At 43.7% G+C, this 19021-nt stretch overlaps 1 protein-coding gene across 2 annotated transcripts in view; it reads left to right on the top strand.

Annotated features, from left to right (window-relative positions):
• The window catches only part of ELAVL1 (ELAV like RNA binding protein 1), a 47415-nt gene extending 32124 nt beyond the window's left edge, over window positions 1–15291 (top strand). The window contains exons 6-7 of one of the 2 annotated variants that reach the window (XM_042023271.1): window positions 2979–3092; window positions 4176–15291. In XM_042023271.1, coding sequence (XP_041879205.1) covers window positions 2979–3092; window positions 4176–4500 — 439 coding nt within the window. In that variant the 3' untranslated portion in view covers window positions 4501–15291. The remainder of the gene's footprint in view (window positions 1–2978; window positions 3093–4175) is intronic. The other variant, XM_042023272.1, reaches the window with a different exon arrangement.
• The last annotated feature ends 3730 nt before the right edge of the window (window positions 15292–19021 follow it).

Below are 19021 nucleotides of genomic sequence, written 5' to 3'. Positions count from 1 at the left end.
TTGATTACATTTCATCTCGTTTCATCATAATCCCTGTAAATCCAGGATTAAGCCTTTAGTATCTAATTTGTAATTATTAATTTCCTACAGAAATTTCTCCAACCCTTTGTTTAATGTTCTATTAATCCTTCAGAGTTCCTGTGGTATTTGTGGCTCACATCAGGAACTGGTCTTAGTGCTGTATCCCACTGGATTCCTGGACTAATTCAAAGACCTGGGCTCTCTGCTTCCACCCAGAGGGAATGATGCCACAGCATGGGGTTGTGTCTGGAACACAGACATCTGGGGCAGGGGTTTCTTTAGGGTGTAAGATTTGTTTACTTAAAGAGAATAGCAGATCTCCAGGTGCTGACCTGTGATGAGGTGGAGGGGTTTAGCTCCTGAAGCATGAGGAGACTGGCCAGGGCCCCTGAAGTCCTGTGGTTTTGCAGCTCACCAGAGCTTTATAGTAGAAGAACATTCTTTCAAATCTCAAATATTGCCAATTCAACTGATTTTGCTTTTAGACTTGTTCAGGGTTGGACCCAGTTCCCAGTTCCTGTAATGGGCATAACTGCCGGTATCAGTGCATGAGTTCTGCCCTGAATGCCTGAAGGGGAGTCATTTCTGATAGTTCTTTGATGCAAGGGGAAGTGCAAGAAGACGTAAGTGTTTAACCCTGGTTGCTCAGACAGCTCCTGTACACCTGCTTTGTTTCACTCCAGTGAAATTGTTTAAATTTTCAGTTTTTAGACCAATTTTTAATTTGGATGCAAGCTGTGTGTATTGAGAAGAAACCGTTTCATCCAGACTAGTATTTCATCAAAGTTCTGGAAGAATGCGGGACTGAAACCCCAGTTGCTTCTATTCTTCCATACGTGGCTGTTTAACTCAACACCCTGATTTATTTCAGGCTTAGAGCTGCTGTCACTGAGTTCTCAACAAGATTTCTGTTGACCGTAGCAGATCATTTCTGTAGCAGAGAGAGCAGAAAAAGTTGCTTGTGAGAAGGACATTGTCATTGTAGCTGCACTCCTGCTCTTTGTGGAACTATTGAAAAATAAAAAGCTGCCAAGCTCAAGTGCAATGGCAACACAAGCTGATACTAAAACTAATGTTCCTGCTTACTGTCATCCCACGTGTGGTGCTGTATGTAACTGTCCTCAGAGCTCAGGGAAAAGAGTTCAGCAAAACCAGCACAAAGCTGTGTTAGGGGAGGTTTAGGTTGGATCTCAGGGAAAGGTTCTTCCCCCCGAGGCTGCTGGGCACTGCCCAGGCTCCCCAGGGAATGGGCCCGGCCCCGAGGCTGCCAGAGCTGCAGGAGCGTTTGGACAGCGCTCTCAGGGATGCCCAGGCTGGGGTTGTTGGGGTGTCTGTGCAGGGCCAGGGGCTGCACTGATGATCCCTGAGGGCCCCTTCCAGCTCAGGAGTTTCTGTGGTTCTATGAAAAGAATTTATAGGACTTGCATAGATGTGAGAAGAAATTGCTTTCATTTAGGAGTGTCATTTCTGAGATTACATCTTCCAGTGGGTTAAACTAATCCCAGGATCTGTTAAATGAAGCCGTCTGTCTGTCTAGTGGCAAAGGAGCAAAAGGTCATTCATAGAAATAAGAAGGATAAAGTGAAAAAGAGTTACAATTGAAAATCCACGGCTGTTGATACTTAATGCCCCAAGATGTTGGAGTTTTAGGTTAGCATGGCTTGAAAGAACCATCCACAAATAACACTGGCTTACCGACTCTTAGGGAGGGTTGAAAAAGCAGTGTGGGGGAGACAGTATAAAAATAATTACAACAGCAATGAGGACACCAGCTGTAAGTGTGCTAAGACTGAGATCATTCAAATTACAATACTAAAGGAATTTTAAATCCACTTTCTCTGAAACATCCTGGATCTCTGTTGGCCTTAGTGTTTGCCCATGTTGGACAGTCTTTTAAACATCCTTAATAAGTATAACTTCCTAAAGGTCGTCTTAAATTGGTGTGGCCACAAAAATCTGTCCTGGTAGGACAGAGAGCTGTGTGTCAGCTGCTCCAGGCCCTGCTCATGCAGGCTGTTACCCTGAGATAATCCAAAAAGCAGAGGTACTTGCTATTTTAAATTTTTTTGTCTGTAACAAGCATTTAGATTTGTTGTTTTCTTGCATTTAATACCAGTTGCTCTTCTACAACTGATGGCAGTCCTTGATGTGGTGTTACCTGGGCTCATGGGCAGAGCCTGAGCCTTTGGGGCAGGCAGGGGCAGAGCTATACTGACTGCTGGAACCAACGTCAGGCAATGCTGAGCTCAGTGGTTTGAGCAGGGACCCAGGACTGGTGATCTGTTGAGATGAAAACTTGATGGATATTAAGATAAATTCATCCTACCAGATCGTTACTCACTTGGAAAGAAGCTCCAGAGCTGAAGGTGTCTGTCAGAACAAGTAAGTGTATCAAGCATGCAAGCACAGGAACGTTTTTATACAAAGCCAAAAGAAATAGCAGATGTGTCACCTCATCATCAGATCACACGGGTTGGTGTGTCTCATTCACCTTGTGGTACTTCTAACTGCTTTTTCAGTTTGGCTGTAGTACAAGGCTTCCCAAACTTGGATTTGCTTGGGGCTGGCTGCCAGTGAGTTGGTGCAGCTCAGGAGTGTCCCACTGTGTTCTGGGAGCCCCTGGGCTGCAGAGCAGCAGCAAGGGAGGGATGGAGTGATGCTTACTCTGGGGACAGGAGAGTCCTGGAGCTCAGGTGTCCAAGGCAATGAGCTCTGAGCACCAGAGAGCGTGGGGGAAATGGGCCCTGTGTGAGTGCACTGTGTGTGTGTGGGTGTGTGTGTGTGTGTGCACTGCCGCCCCTCTGCTCTCTTCCGTCCCCGTGCCACCTCCTCAAGCCCTCCCTCCTCAAGAAAGGCAGTAGCAGCTCCTTGATGCAGGGCAAGGAAGAGTCAGAGGGGAAGCATTTGGCACTTATGCAGCATTCACTGCCCAGACATCCCTTCCCTGTTTCCTCCAGGTCAGCAGAGAATCAGGATCTGCCACCGCCCTGCTCTTGGCAGAGAGCAGCTCGTGTACCGCTTTTAAGGGGTTTGCAAATCACCAGTGGTACACCTCAATTTGGGAACCCCTGGTATAGTATCATTATATTTCTACGATCACATGACCTCATATTTTTAAATAATAAATAAGCACTAGGGTTCAAAGTGAGTTTTTGACCTTAACTTTTACATTTCCTGGCCTTTGAGTGCTTAGCTGTGTAACCTTCATATTGCACTAAAATATTGAGAAGCTTTGATTTTCTTGGAGTGTAGGCCAGAAATAGAATAAAGGGGAATTAGAAACGTGGGTTATAGGGAAAAGAAATTAATATAAAGCAAGACATAAAAAGGAGAAGGTTTTTGCTCTTTATTATGCATGAATCCTGCTGCGGTATTGTGAAGGAGGCAGGATTCAGGAAGAGTGTGTAGGTGATTTAAAAAATCCAGTTCAGTAAAGTCAGTTCTAAGTTTTCCTGGTATGAAGTTGGTGTAAAATTAATAAAACCATCCATACACACTGGAACAGTAAAACTGCACTGAGCCTGCTCATGTTGGGAGTGTTTGCCTGCACCTGCTGCCTTTGAGTGGAAAGGGAGTAGGTTTTGTTCTGTTTCACAAACGAAGAAATTAATACATACAATCTCTACTGCTCAGAACCCAGCCCACTCATCCCCTGCCTCAGCAAACCCAAAGAAACTCTTTGATTTAAGAGTTTCCCAACATGTTCTTTTAGAGGCAAGAAAAGGAGGATGGGGTGGAAAAAAGTCTCCTGTGAAATAAGTGGGAGATGGCCAGGGGTGTCTGGGGCCTCTGGGGAGGTGCTGCCTGTGCCCCCAACTCGAGCAGTTCTGCAGCAATGCCCTGGACACTCTGAGCAGCCTGGCTGAGTTCAGAGATCCATCCAGGTCCCCTGGGAAGGTGATCATGTAATCTTGTCTTGCCTGTTCCTTGCCTATTTCTAGGATAGTTCCCTGTTGATAAAGCAGTTGGAATACTTTAACTTTTTTTTTTCCTGGCAGCTGTCAATTTGATTGTCAATTTGAATGGGGAAACATTTATGTGGCAGTTTTGATGTGCCATGTATAAAATATTCATTCTCAGTTGCTTCCCATTCAAGTTAATTTGCTTAATTGAATTGAACTTTTACATGAAATATTGTGCTTTTTATTTGCTAGGTTCTCTCCTATGGGTGTAGATCACATGAGTGGGCTTTCTGGTGTAAATGTTCCAGGAAACGCATCTTCTGGCTGGTGTATCTTCATCTACAACCTTGGTCAAGATGCTGATGAGGGAATCCTCTGGCAGATGTTTGGCCCCTTTGGTGCGGTTACCAATGTGAAAGTTATTCGAGATTTCAACACCAACAAGTGCAAAGGTTTTGGTTTTGTGACCATGACAAACTATGAAGAAGCTGCAATGGCCATAGCAAGTCTTAATGGCTACCGCCTGGGGGACAAAATCTTACAGGTTTCCTTCAAAACCAACAAGTCCCACAAATAACTTGCTCGTGCTTTTTGTATGGAATAGATAATGGAGTGACAGAAGTTGAAACATTTTTGTTAGTGTAAAACTCATTTTGCGCCAATTTTCACAAGTGTTTGTCTTAGTCTAAATGAGAAGTGAAAAGGTTTTATATTCTGGGATGCAACTGACATGTTCAAATGTTTGAAATCCCACAATGTTAGACCAATTTTTAAGTTCCTTTAAGTTATTTCATTTAAAACATGTTAAAAATCCCCAGAAATCTTAAGTAGATTGCATTAACTAGACCCTCTGGATGGTGGTAAAATTGAAGCATGCTTTCACTTATGAGACTAACATTTGTTTCATTGAATGTTGTCTGCAAAAACTGGAATTTTCTGAAAAATATCAGGCTGAATTCATTGATTTTCTTTGGTTTTATGTTGTTTTTCCTACCCATCCCCCTGTCCTTTTGTTCCCCCCCAGTTTCAGTAGTATGGAAGAAAAGTTGAGAAATACTAATGTTTTAGTCGACAGTAAATTGTTTGATCAATTAATATTCATTACTCTGTGTCTAGTTGAGGATCAGGCTTTTTAAAGTCAAGGTCTTGTAAGTAGTAGCATGCCAGCCTAACTTTAACACCATTGAGGAGGTAAGTTGCACACTGAGCAGTGGCCAAGCTGTCCAATTCACAGGTTTTAGAAACGTGACTTTTAAAGCCCACTTTGAGAGGAATGGACCAAAGAGTTTCAAAGAAACTCCGGGAAGATTTCAGAGTCAAAATGAAACTCCAAAAAAGCGAGTGTGAATATATGTTGCTACTTTATCAGACTGAATCTCTTCTGTCCAAATATTTAATGCATGGTGCACTACTTACTGGTACATTATAATGCAGCAAGATACTTACTCATTTTCCAAGATCATTGTAGTTGGAATTCCTTTGGCAGTTCTATTTTGTAAAGAAAAACCAGTTATAAACATTTGAGCATTGTATTTCTCGCATCCCTTCTAATGAGTGCTAGATTTTTCTATTTTAATAGGATTTTGTTTTGGCAACTAGCTTTACTTATTGAACACTCAGCAGAAAAGTACTTACAACTTGCAAGTTAGATATTAACCAAAAAACCCCTTTGATTTGTAGATTTAAAGATTAATCCCCCAGGTTTTCTGCAGACTGCCTTGAAACTTTGAGTTGTTCTGTTTCTGTTAATTTTCTTTTGCTTTTTTGTGTTTTTTGTTTGTTTTTACTTTTGCATTTAAGAACATTAAATTTGATTTTGTTTTGCTCAAATTTTGTTTTGTTTTTTATTTTCTGTTCTTTTTTTTGCTAAGTATTGCACAAAGTGTCTAGCTTTCAGAGTGTTGTTTTAAGGAACTGTAGCTCCTCTTTAAGAGAATTTTAATTTACTGGTTTGACAGATGAGTAGAAGAAAAAGAGTTTTGAAACAAGCACCACAAGACATCTGTCACATAGAAATGGTGTGCCACAGACTGATGTAACCCTCAGGTGTGCTTGGGTAGGAACCTGGGAAGGCTGACCCTGCCTGTGCAGGTGTGTGAGCTGCTGTGCACAACTAGAGACTTGGCTCTGGTGTTTATGTAGGTAGAGCAGGTGTGGCAGTGGGGTCTGTGGCACTTAATGCAGTATCTCCTTGTTTTGCCTGAATCTCTGCCAGCCCCAGAGTTCATTTCCAAACTCCAGAGGCCAGTCCATGCTGCCTGCTCGTCTCGCTCCACCCCCAGCTGACCTTGCCCTGCGCTTGCCATTTGTCCTCTCCCTGTCCTCTCCTTGCCATGGGATCTGCACAGCCCGAGGGCTCTCTCAGCCTCCACATGTGGCTGAGCTGCTGCCCAGCTCCAGGGATGACCTGTGGGAGCTGCTGATGTTCCTGGACGTGCCCAGGACATATCTAAACCCTACAGATAGGCCTTGGCCCCATGAGCAGCCTCCCGCTGAGTTTGAGCTTGTGTGCAGTGAATGCTGGTGGGATTTTTCCTGTCAAAACATCCAACCTTGCCTCTCCTGCCAGTCTGTTCACTCCCCATCTCTTGAGAAGCTCAGTGGTCTGCAAAACGGTGGCTGTGACACAGCGGCCAACCCACTTCCACCCCCCTGAAGCTGCTCTTGGCTGCCAGAGGTTTCCTTCCACCAATTCATCACCATCCATTTATTATGTCAATGATTATTTCTTTTCTGTGTACAAAGAGAGATTGGGAAGGAATCTGGGGGTTCTCCCAAGTTAAAGCTGTGTAGTACAGAGAAATTTTTCTCTTACTGTGTCCCATCACTGCTGAACCCTGCACTGTCCTGTTCCACAGGAGTGGGCTGTAGTCATTCCCAATTCCTGTCATTCTCTCTTGCTTTATTCCATTTAAGATAAATTTGCTACTGAACTAAGTGGGAGTTGCTGTTTATCACAATATATAGCTGGGGGTTCCGACTTGCAGCAGGTGACCCCTAAACATGACTGTATCAGTCCTGGTTCCAAGCACACTGGCTATGGCAGCAGCACGTTGCTGTGCTGCCACTTCTGAAAAAACTCCTTCTCTTGGATGCTTTCTGGCATCGCTGTTCCTTGCTTTTTCCACTGCTTCCCTATTTTTCCATCTCTCATTCTTTGCTAAATAACAAGGAAGTACAGGATATGGTTTTGTACCGCTACTACAAGAATCTCTTTTAAAAAAGGTCTGATTCCAGCTTTCCTTGCTAGTTGCTCTGATAATTTCCAGGCAGTTGGTCTAAGCAAAGCACTGCTGCTTGAGTTGGGAAAAGAGGAAAATCTTCTGCTAATATGCAGAGCTGATACCAGAAGTAGTTTATGATCTGCACTATTCTAAGTCAATAAAACCTTGGCATAAATAGCTGAAGTACAGAAAAAATTGTGTATGTATTCTTGATGCTTTTGGTCCTAAACAGCAGCCTGTGCATCCTACTAGTAAAGACCAAAAGGAAACTTCTGGGGGTGGAAACTAAATTCTAACAAGACATCTGCTAGGACTTTTTCTACCCAAAAGGTAGGAGCAACTGATTTCCTCCTCACATCGTTCAGCAGACCCTGCTTTGAAGCTCCCACTTGAACAGATCTGTTTCAGGAGAGGTTTTGGCCTCTTAATTCTCAGAGTGTTCTGTTTTTTCATCCATTAATTTGGTGGAATCCAGGTGTTCCTGTCAGGTGATGCTTCTATCAGTCAGTGCTTGCAGGATCTTTGTAGAACCAAAGGGCTATCTCAAAGCAGAGGTCTCACATTTCTCATGAGATGCAGTGGTCTCATTGAGGTAGAGAGTTCTGGAAAGTCTTCACTGCTGGATTAGGATGTGATGATCAGATTTTGAAGACCTGTTTTTTTTGGTCTGTACTGGAGATGTGCTACGGGAGCAGCTGTGATGGGAGTGTTTTGGTGTCCTTTAGAGTAGGTTAAGGGTCTCTTGGGACAGCCCCAGGTGTGGCTTCTGAAGGACCAGGTGTAATTCCTGCTGCAAACACAGTTGTCTGTGTTGCTGTCTCAGGGGCTCATGTATAGATGCCAAGGGCATTTGCTTCCCAGATGTCCACATGAATGGAATTCACCCTGTGTAAAACGCTGGCCACGAGCCTCATCACCTATAAACCTCCTGTTAACCATCAGCAGATAGGGAAATCCCACATAAATATGGAAGAGGAATCTCTGTTGTTGCTGTATGAGCTGGCAAAGGCACGTGCAGATCGTTCAGGTGAGGGAATGGCAACACCAGAAATCCAGGCATGAGCAGAATCAGAGCAGCTCAGTGTGTTCAGTTCTCAGTGATTCCCTGTTAGATGGTGTCTGTGCACTGAAGTGTTGGATTTATTTTATTTTGTTCTTCAAGCTGCATTATTGTAAAGTTTGGTTTACTTGAGCTGCTCCACTCTCCCATCAGAGACTGGCCAGTGCAGTTACTGTTGCCTCCTGAGCCCTCCTGTGCACTGGGACTGGGAAAGGCTTGAGGATCCAGCTCTTAGGGTGAGGGGAGAAGTCACCATCACCACACTGCTGTGTGGCCGCACAGCTTTTCCTTCCCTTTGCTTGGATATGTTTTCTGTACATCTGTATCGTGTGAGCATGAAAACCACTGAAAATCCAGAGACAAGTCACTGGAGCAGGATAAATTGTCACCGCAGTGAGCACTGGTTGGTCAGTGTGTGGTCACTTGCCTTGTCCAGATGACCAAAGGGTGTTTGCGTGGAGAGGACACCTATTTTTGTAGGGGGATTGAACGTTGTAGTAATGTTATTTATACAAAGCAGTTAAAAATCTTTTTTTAAAAAAACCTGGTATAATTTATAGAAAGAATGTCCAGCAGGCAAAACCAAAATGATGAACTAACTGTAAAGGTGATCCATTATTTTAAAGCTGAGTTTGGAAAATGAATAGTCCTTAAGGTCCTTCAACATTTGTTACAATTTTATGTTGCTTTAATGTTCTGGGTAAGGTCAATAAAGCAGAAATTCTTCAAATATTTCAGGAGAGATTTTTTTCCAGTGCATTCTAAATGGCAATAACGCAAGTTTCTTTTTGGATAGTTTATCGTTACATATGTGCTTTAAAACAAAAACTTGGAGGATGTCCCCACATTTACTTTTCTAACACAATATACAAATCATATGATAAAATAAACTGTTTATTCAAAGTACCTCCTCTGATAGCTCTGCCTGCAGAAGGTTGGGGTTTGTGGGAGGTTTTTAACACACGGCTCTTGCGAACTGCTGGTAGCCTGGTTCGATCACAAGAACACGGAGCAGTTTGTCCGGATGCTGCCTCTGCCAGAAGGTCACCATATTTTTTATTTCCATAATGAAGAAACGTGTCCTTTATAACTCTGTCAGCGAAGCACCTTATTGTTACGTTTCTATGTTTAGGCATCTGCAAATAGCTTTAGAGGGAAGGGACCAAATTCACCTTTAGCATAGGGAAACACCAACCCCTTGAGCTTCCTGAGTGGAGCTGCACTTGTGTTTTGGCTTTTTTTTTGTTTTGTTTTTATTTTCCAAGAGCTGAATTTGTCACCTGAGGTACTTTAATCTCTATTTGGAAGCAGGAGAGCCTTTTTGTGCCTTCGGCAAGTTCCTCTAACGTAGCTCTGCACTTCTCAAGGCTGGCTACTCAGCACAGCAGAACGGATAAATCCAGAGCTCAAGAGGCCAGTGGTTATTTTCTCTGGTTATTATACCTTATTGGATTTCTCCTTATTAATATAAAAAATAAAAAATGTGGAGTTCATAAAAAGGGTCTCAGTTCCCTCCCTCTCGCTCGGAAGAGGCAGTACCTCCATGACAACCAGTGGATTGAAAATCAGCATTAATTTCTAAGTGTCCACTCCTAGGTTGATCAGGTATGGCATCGTTCCCGTGGTTGCTTTTTGTAGTAGTCTCATGTAGTCAAACAAAACCAATTCAAAGTGTTGCTTTCTCCTCCTTCATCATTTAAAATCAGTCAAAGACTTTATGATCTCTAAAGCATAACCCACCACCCTGTGAGTGGGTTTGACGTTCAACCCTGGTGATTCCTTCTAGATCACACTCGATCAAACAGCAACAAAGGTTTAGAAATATTTTTCTGTTGAGTGGACTTTTCAGCACTGAAATTCTCTTTTGTTGCTAATGATGGGAAAACAGTAATGGTAGAACTGCCACCTGAAACCTTGGAAAATTGCTTCTGTGTTCACATTTTAGAATCTCAGTATTCTTCTACTGTTGTTCCTTATTTTTAAACATTTTTGAGCAAGGTTTTAGTGGTATGGCTGAACTTTTTCACTTGGTCATTGAGAAGAAAATGACTTGAGACGTTTGAAACATAAGTTGGGATAAACCTTTATTTGATGAGTAATTTGAATAATACTGTACTTCTAGTCTTTTTATTGATTTCCTTTCCTTTAACTTATGTAATCTTTTGTTTATAAATTAATCTGTTTGTGGGACAGAAGGTTTTATCAATTGCTTTCCATACTGTACAGTATATGGTTACACATTTTGTATATTTAGTGTGTTTTTAAGTTATTGATTTGTTTTATATCAAATAATTTATTTTTCAGGTACCATTTTCATTTAAACTTTGTTTTTACATGGGTTTACTTTAAATAAAGTATGACACTGCTTTCCAAATGTCTAAAATGAAGTTGAATCCCATTGTGTTATTTTGAGATGATTTATGTAAATTAACATATTTTAGAAATAACTGCAGAAATGTATCAAGTTCATACTTTGGTTGTGCTTCAATTCAAGTGCTTGGAAATTCTCTGCAATGATTTTTGAGCAGTTTGAAAAAATGGAATTTTTCATATTGAAACAGTTCAAAGATTTGTTGATGAAGCAGCAGCTTTGTAGAATCCTGTGGATGGAGTTATGAACATTGTTTTCTATATGGATTTTCAAAATTAAATGAAACAACTCATAGATATTTTACACTGGTGTTAAGACTTAAATGACATTATCTATGTTAATAATGCAAAGGAGTTTTGTACTTTTGTCACATGTTCATGGTTAGTTTTGTTGAGCACTTGTTTGGAACATACTTGGGATGCTTTTACTTGAGCCCTGGTGAAGGGTGATGTACTTCAAAATAGAATTAGGCTTTTACTTAATTGCTCATATTTTGTCTTTTTTTCCCTGCAGGAATTGGATTATTATTGTGCAGTTTGGAATTTGACATGTTTTCAGAAGAATCTGAGCTGTGTTCAGGAATAGGCCAATCAAGGTTCCTCCACTAAAGATTTTGTAACTTGTGGCCTTGTTAGAAAGATGGAATTAAAAGAAGGGGCTTAGCTTCCTTTTTATTTTTCAGGGAAAAAAGTCATCGTCTTTATCTTACCTTTTTCTTCCTGATTAAACCAAACCCAAAGCCCAGCTATGCTGTTACTCAGAAATGTGTAGTGAGACTTCTTCAGGGAGCTCTTGGGGAAACAACCTCAAGTTGGCATAATGGAGGTTTAGGTTGGATGAAGACTTTCTGCAAGTTGTGCCAGGGTTGTCCAGCCCTGGCAGCGGCTGCCCAGGGCAGTGGTGGAGTCACCGTCCCTGGAAGTGTTCAAACAACGTGTGGGTGTGGCACTTAGGGTCACGGGCTGCTGGTGGTGCCAGGTTGATGGTTGGACTTCATTACCTACCTTAGAGGGCTTTTCCAACCTAACAGCTGTAATTCCATGAGAAGGGACCATCAGTGCAGGTCAGGCTCCCTAGTTCCTCGGGTGAGGCTGGGGCAGGACAGACACCCCCAGGTAACACCCTGGGGGTGGTTCTGTAAGGGGCTTTTTCAGAAAATGCTTCTGAAACTGCATCCTTTTGGTTGAAGGAGCACATAAAACCCTGCTGGCTCTGCACAGACTGTGTTCCAGTCTTAGTCCCTTCTTCACCAACACAAACTTTTAGTTTTGGTAAGCTGAAGTCTGTTCTGCTGCGTTTCAGCAGGTGCCTCCTGTCCTTTAGTCACAGAAATAATCCCTCTCAGAGCTGGGCTAATTGTTGTATCTTTGAGATGTTGCCTCTGATTTTTCTCTTAATGGCTTACTGTGAAAAATAAGATGTGGAACAAGAAATATAAATAGTGTTTCATGTATGATGTCATAGAATGTGTGGCAATGCTGCCTCAGCTCAGGATCTCTTTCAACTCAGGAGTTTTTGATTTGCAGTTATTTTTTCTGTGAGGGGAATTTCTCAGTTCAGCACTGTTCACCATATGGAATTATTCATTGTGCTAAATTGGTAAAGAGCAGAAGTGAGAATTTTCTGTCCTACCAGTATATCAGTGGACTGTTGAATGTTCAGCATCTGGTGCACTGAGGAATGCTTCATCAGGATTTAGACCTTTCCTGGGTTTCCCTTTGCGTGGAGCTGGAACACCTTCTCCATTCTTGCTCCCACCAGAGTTCATCCCATGTAGTTTGCTTTGCTCGTGTTTATTTTGACCACTGTTGTATTTTCCATGTTTTTCTTCTGTGAAAAATCATGAGGGGAAAAAATGTGTTTAATTCCAAAAAGCTTAATAACAGACATGGCCATGTGAAGTTTGAGCCCCTCAGAAATGGCTCTTTTTAAAAAAGCAAACCAAAAAACTTAGTGTAGACCCATTAACCCCCAGGCAGAGACTCTGGTTTTGCAGAATTCCTGACAGACTCCCTGGCTTTTGACTGTTCCCCCTCCTTGCTCTGCTGTTTTGGTATCCTGCTTCCAAATTTCACCCTCTTCATTTCCAGAACAGTGAAAGGGGGAGGGGGGGAGAAAAAAGGTGTTAAACTGACACGTCAGAGAAGGATGTCTGAATCGTTTTCTCTGTATTTCCTATCCTTTAAAAAAAAAAAAAAAAAGACGAATATGACCATAAGAAATGTGCAAGGTCATGCTAACGGTGCTCTGGATTCTGTCCCAGCAGTGGCAGTGAGCAGCTATTTAAGGAAAGCCTGGCTGCCATCCCCCCTCCCGTCATTCCCCTCATGCTTCCCCAGCTCAGCAGTAGCTCAGTGTCAGAGGGACCCTGCCTGTTCCCCAAATATCTCCTCATCTTTAGAGTCCTGATTTTTGAAACTGACTTTCTTTTCCCTAAAGTGTCCTCTCCTTCCATCCTGTACTGACAGCAGGAAGGGGAAGTGGAACGTTTGGGACTGGTTTTATGTGTGTGTGTGTTACCTGTGCAGCTTAATGAAGGTGAATAAATCATGATGTTTTGCTCTTTGCACTGTGACACACTTTCTTTTTTTGTCTTTTTTTTTAAAGTGTTTATGTGTAGAAACAGTGATGAGCAAAATGGGACTCCGAATCTAGTTTGTCAGAACATAACTTGTACTAGCATCTCATTGGCAAATAATACTTAATTGCAACAAAATGAATTTAAACCAAATTTGGCACAGTTAAAATGCAGACTTTCTTTATTTGAATTGTAAGTGTGGTTTATAATGTTCTAAATGTTGAACTTTCCAGAATGGATTGACTTCTCCCTGCAGGGCTGGAGCTCCATGCTTATAAAAGAGCATGTGCTCAAACTAAAGCTTACAAAGAACTGAGTTTAATACAAGTAAGTTTGAAGCTTCCTGTGTTCTCAGAGTAGGGATCAGAGGAGCTGTTAAACCTACTTTAACAAACCTGTTAAACCTACTGTTGGAATGTGTTGGAACAGATTCTGCCCTAAAGAGAAGGCTCTTAGAGGAGAGCAGAGCAGGAGTGGTTTGACTTGGGAGCAGAGTTGGGGCAGTGTCAGCTGTGCTGAGCTGTTTGCTGCCATGGGCTCCAGCTCTGCTGTCACAGGAGGAGCAGGCACTGGCACTGGCAGGACTCCAGGGCTGTCCTGCACCCCATGAACAGCTGTGGTAAGTAGCTCGTGTGCTTCTCAGTCCTGGCATGGAGGGCTTTGGTCTTGGTCTAACCAGACTTGCAGAATTTGTGATGAAACACTTTTGTGACCGTGTATCCTGCTTTACCTTTCTGTCCCAGGTGGTTCCTTCTGCTTTACATCTTTCAGGAGGCAGGGTGCATATATGTTTGTGCGTGTGCACACACACCTGTAATACCTGTGTGTAGTGAAGCACATGTAGGCTGTATTTATGCATTGTTTACATACACAGACCTGTCAGTTGTGCGTGTTCCTGCTGTGTCTCTGCTGTGTAGATGCTATATATAGCACATGGGGAATGGCACATCTGCACTGTCCCACATCCTGCACAGTGCAGAGGTAATTCATGCAGGAATGTATGTCCTTAAGATTATATGAAGCTTTCTAAGGCATTGGTCACAACTGTACAGTGATCTGAGGAGTGTGCTGTGGAGGGTTTAAGAAAATTAATGTCCGTCTCGGAAAGTATTTCACATGCACATTTTTCTAACTCTAGAAAACAGCCATATCTGTATATTGTGTCTTAATATTTTTCAGCAGTGGTCCTGTACTGTACCATAATCACTGCTGCTCAGGGGACACCTCCTGTTCCCTTCTCCCTGTGAGATGCAGTGCTGTCACTCCATGGGAGTCAGTGACTTCGGAAATCAGTGATTTTGTTTTAAGCCACCTTTACTCTGTATTTTCCCCGTTCTGTTTTTACTGTATTTCATGGGCCTTAATGTTTTAATCCTTTCTTACTGCAGGACTGGAGGAAGGAAGACAATTCAGCTGCAAGAAGGACTGTGGTTCTAGAGAGATGGCAGTGACTGACTGCGCATGCCACGGCACACGGCATGATAGCCCAGGGTGCATGGCTGGGCCCCTCTACCCCCACCACTGGATTCCTGGAGGGACATCGGGGCTGCTCATGTTTTTTTAGATAAAGCACAGCAAAGCCTTGTCCCACTGTGTTCAGAGCTGCTTTTCTGAACAGCACAAAGTTCAGGTTTGAGGTTTGACTCACTGTGATGTCTGTGCCTTGTTCAGTCACTCAGGTAGCTCATGAGGACTTGCACGAGGTGTTTAATTCCAGGGCAGTGGTGCCTCCAACACTAATAGTTCCTGGAGAACATCCTGGCTGCCCTGATTTGCATCTTATCTTACTTAAACACAGTGATGCTCAAAGGCAGAGCAAGAGTGGAAACTGGTTGAGAAGCTTTGTGCTTCCCTCCTGATCTTGGTGCTCTGTGCTCAGCTGGGCACGTGTGAGCCTCATGTCCTGTTGGATTGCTGGGGGCCTCGAAGAATGAATGTTTGCAATGGAATATTTGCCCTGATTTTGGTCTTTCTGCATTCATATGACGAATCCTGACGTTACAGAAGAACATCTCTAGTGTCCACTCTGTGGAATCCGATGTCCAGCTTCTTTGTCATTATCCACTCTGGGTTTGGGTGAGGGAATAATGAGAGCTGGTTGTATCCAAGAAGGAATAAAATAAGAACGGGACAGACTTGTTGAATTGGCGAGATTAAGGCAGCTTGACATAATTTGTGAAACGTGACAGGAAGGATCCCTGTGGGAGCGTTGGGGTCAGCACGGGGTAGGGAATTGGTTGATAGGAGCTGTGTCAGCCCTTTGTTCAGTGAGGGCGGTGAGCAGCACCTAGTCCTCACAAAAGGTTTGCTTAGTTTGCTGCACAAACAAGAGGAAAAGAGGTGTGATGTCCTAACGTGGACAGGGATGAAGTGGTTTTGCTCAGAAATACTTTGGTGTTTTGTAGTTTATGTGCTGCAGCTGGGAGGCAGTAGGGCCTGTGGGGCAGTGCTGCTGACTGAGGTGTCAGCCAAGCACTGTCCATCTGCTGTTCCTTTTTGGAGACGGAGGAGGAATTCCTTGCAATGGCTGCATTTTCATCCTGTATGGAAGCTTAATAGGTTATTAAAATAATGTTACATGGTAAAATAATGTTATGGTACAGCTTCATAAATGTTTTTGTATTAGAAGATTTTTAGATATTGAGGTCCTAAAAAACCACCCATAATGATAATAATAATCATCATCAAATGTCTTTGTAGATGTAAATGAGGCTCCAGAGGTGAGCTCTGGTTATGTTTTAGGTGCTGGTGTTGCTCCAGTCTCCAGCATCTTACACCAACCCTCCACCATCATCTTATTTGTGCTGATAAAGCTGTTGTTAGGACTTACTTTAATTAAAAGAAAGATAAGTCTTACCAGTAGTTCCTTTAAATCTGGATCAGTTCTTGGATCTGGTTCCCCTGTAGTCCCACAGGGATGCACATTCCAGGCACGCTAAAGGGGCAGTTAAAGGGTGGGATCAGGCAGCTGAGCTGGGGCTGTGTAATATGGCACTTTCATCAAAAAGTGCACTGGGTTGTTCTTGGGGTCAGTTGGAGGCTCAAGGAAACTGGAGGAATTAATTATTCTGGGAAGCCAGCTAGACTAGAGGGTGTACTATGGATCTGAGGGACAGTTGGAGTCACTTCTTAGTCAAAACTGCTGGTACAATCGTCAGTCCATGTTCCTGGCAAAAGCCAAAAAACCTGCACTGGCAAAAATCCAACCCAAGGTATTAAAATCAGAGTAAACGGAGTAGTGGAGGACTGGTGAGCAACCAAAGGTACTTGTCAAAGGTCAGGAAGGAGAGGAGCTATCTGTAAGCTGTGAAGTGGGGAAGGAAGCAGCTCCGTGTTCAGCTGAAGGGAGAAGATGACATGTTGGTGACAGAAGGGCAATGGAAGTGCAAGGACCTGCAAGGGAATGGCTGTGCTAAAGCCAGGAGAGATGTGATCTTGAATGTAAGTGCATCATTAGCGCGAGAGTTCTGGTAGGAGGTACATTAACTTGTCCCTCCTGGCAGTGACTTGTGTGGAAAATGGCTCATCACAGAGAAATGTGTGTTAGGGGTGTATGGCATGGGCTGGTACAACCCTGTTAAACTGATCTCTGTGCTGCACCATGTGTTTCCATAGACAGGACACTTACCCCTGCAGAGTGATGAAGCAGGGAATGAAGGCTGTGGCACCTTCTTCCAAGGGGCTCTGAACTGAGGAGGCTCCATCCCACCATGGCCTAAAAAGCTACTCTAAAGCCATATGCTTCAAATTCTGAATAACAGAATTTGAAGGTACAGAGCTAAGTGAAAATGTTCAAATACATTCTGTCACAGAATAATAAATTTGGTGGCTTTCTTTAAGAATAATAAGTAAATAGATTTTTAAAATTTAGTAATCCCATTTACCTGGACTTCTGTAAAGCATTTGATACGGTGTTGGATACCACTAAATAAACTTTGGTAGTTACAGATACAGGAAATTTAGGGTGGCAGTTGCTTTAAAGAAGGAAGGCAGCATGGAAGGGTAAGCAGGAGGTTTTCAGCTGGTGGGATATGACTGATTTCCCAGATCTTTGGGACATATGTTTGGCATCTGCCTATGTTGAAGTATTACATATGTGCTATGGCATCCTCTGCTGGAAATAGTGGAGAGATGCTGTAGCTGTTCCCTGGCTTCCCTGTTCCTGCACTCCTGTTTGAGGGGAGGTTTTGGAGAGGCAGAAGGAGTGTAAATGCTCTTGCCCAGGGCACAGGTCGAGCGTGATGCAGAGGAGTGCACAGACACAGACACATTCAGGAGCCAGGTGTGTGGAGCTACGACACAGCTGTGAGAGGGAGCTTTGGGTGCAAATTGTTCGGGGCCTGTGGGAGTAGGAGAGTCCATGTGAGTCCTGTAGGCTCAGTCATGTGCTTGGTAGTGTCTTGTGACACAGGACTGAAGCTTTTCAGAAGAGCTTCTTGCTGGGGGGGGTCCATTTATTTCTGTGTGTGCCACCAGTTGTATCCTTTGGCTGGGAGGTGCACAATGTTGGGAGTGGGGAAATCCTTCCAGGACAGGATTTGGCAATCTGCTGTCAATATTGTCACATGTTTGTTTATGAAAATGCAGTGGAAGGCTGTTGATGAGAAGTTCAAAATCTCGATGCATCTGTTGTTCAGGGGTTGGTCACACAGGTGACATAGGAGGCTCAGAATGGGCAGATAGTGATTTCTTTCTCCCAAAGAAGCTGGAGTAGAGAAGTTTTTTGGGTGTCCCATTCCCAGGTGCAGCGTGTGGCACTGCTGTTGAGCTCTTTCTGCTTACAAGGGAATAGATGGAGAGGCCCAAGCCCTGTGACACGGGTTTGTGCTGATCTGAACCATCCTGCCTTGCTTATTCTGACAGGGAATCAGCTGAGCAATTTGGTGGTTTTCCTCATGGGGGTGGGAGATGAAGGAAGCGAGAGTGTCGTGTAGGGTAAGGATGTAGTGATGAGAATGAATTGTGCACATCAGAAATCTGCTGTTGACAGCTCAACACACTTCTCAGGTGAAGTCAGTGCTGGCACTGCAGTGATGATGGGCATGGCTGTTTGCTGTCCAGAGCCAGCCAAGGAGTTGTGGGGGTTGTCACTGAATCGATCTCCTCCTCAGAGCTATCTTTGTAATCCTGGGTTAAAGCAATGTGTTCCTGATGGTTGCAGGTGAAATCCAGCTGGAGGGTGGTTTGGTGAGGAAGGCAGAGCTTACCTGCTGTGTGTGGCTGCTGGGAGCATCAGGGCTGTACAGCTGGGGCAGCCCCGTGAGCTGTGCCCACAGGAGGGGTTTCTCTCTGCCCAGGACTCACTGCCACAGCTGTGTCGGTACAGGCACCCAGCCCTGGGTTCTTCCTTACAAAACAGGGTGTTGTTACAGGGCCATTTGCTTTGGGGACCAGGATGTGGTGGTCCTTGTCCCCAGCCCAGTTCAGAGTAGGTGGAATCGTGTGGCTGTTGGCGCTGGCAGCAGCAGCAGATGTTCCTGGTGGGTGCTCTTTTTTCATCTGTGGTTGCTTTGAGGGTACCATGGACAATGGAAGAGGAGTCCTGGTTGTTGATATCTGCCCATTTGCAGGGTTCTTGTGTCTCTGGTTGTTTTATATCTGCCAGTTTTGGGGGATTAATGCCCCAGTAGAGCTGCTGGGGGATGTGTGGTGTTCACCCTGAGCAGTGGGACTCACCAGGTTGTTTCTGTTCTCTGCTGCTCGGCTGTGTCACTGCTGAGACTTACCTTGGCTCCTGCTCACTGAGCTCCTGCCTTTGCTGGATCATGAGGGGAGAGGCAGGTTTTATGATTGTGGGTTCAGGTGAAATAATTCAGGTCCATAGGTGAATCCAGAGCCTGAGCAGTTCCCTGTGTGTTTGGTTTG

Source organism: Corvus kubaryi, unplaced genomic scaffold (assembly GCF_017639235.1).
Source record: "Corvus kubaryi isolate FWS band 111438036 unplaced genomic scaffold, C.kubaryi_AGA036_p1.0 37241, whole genome shotgun sequence".
Classification (NCBI taxonomy): domain Eukaryota; kingdom Metazoa; phylum Chordata; class Aves; order Passeriformes; family Corvidae; genus Corvus; species Corvus kubaryi.
The sequence above is the reverse complement of the archived record's forward strand: the minus strand, read 5'-3'. Positions and strand labels throughout refer to the sequence as shown.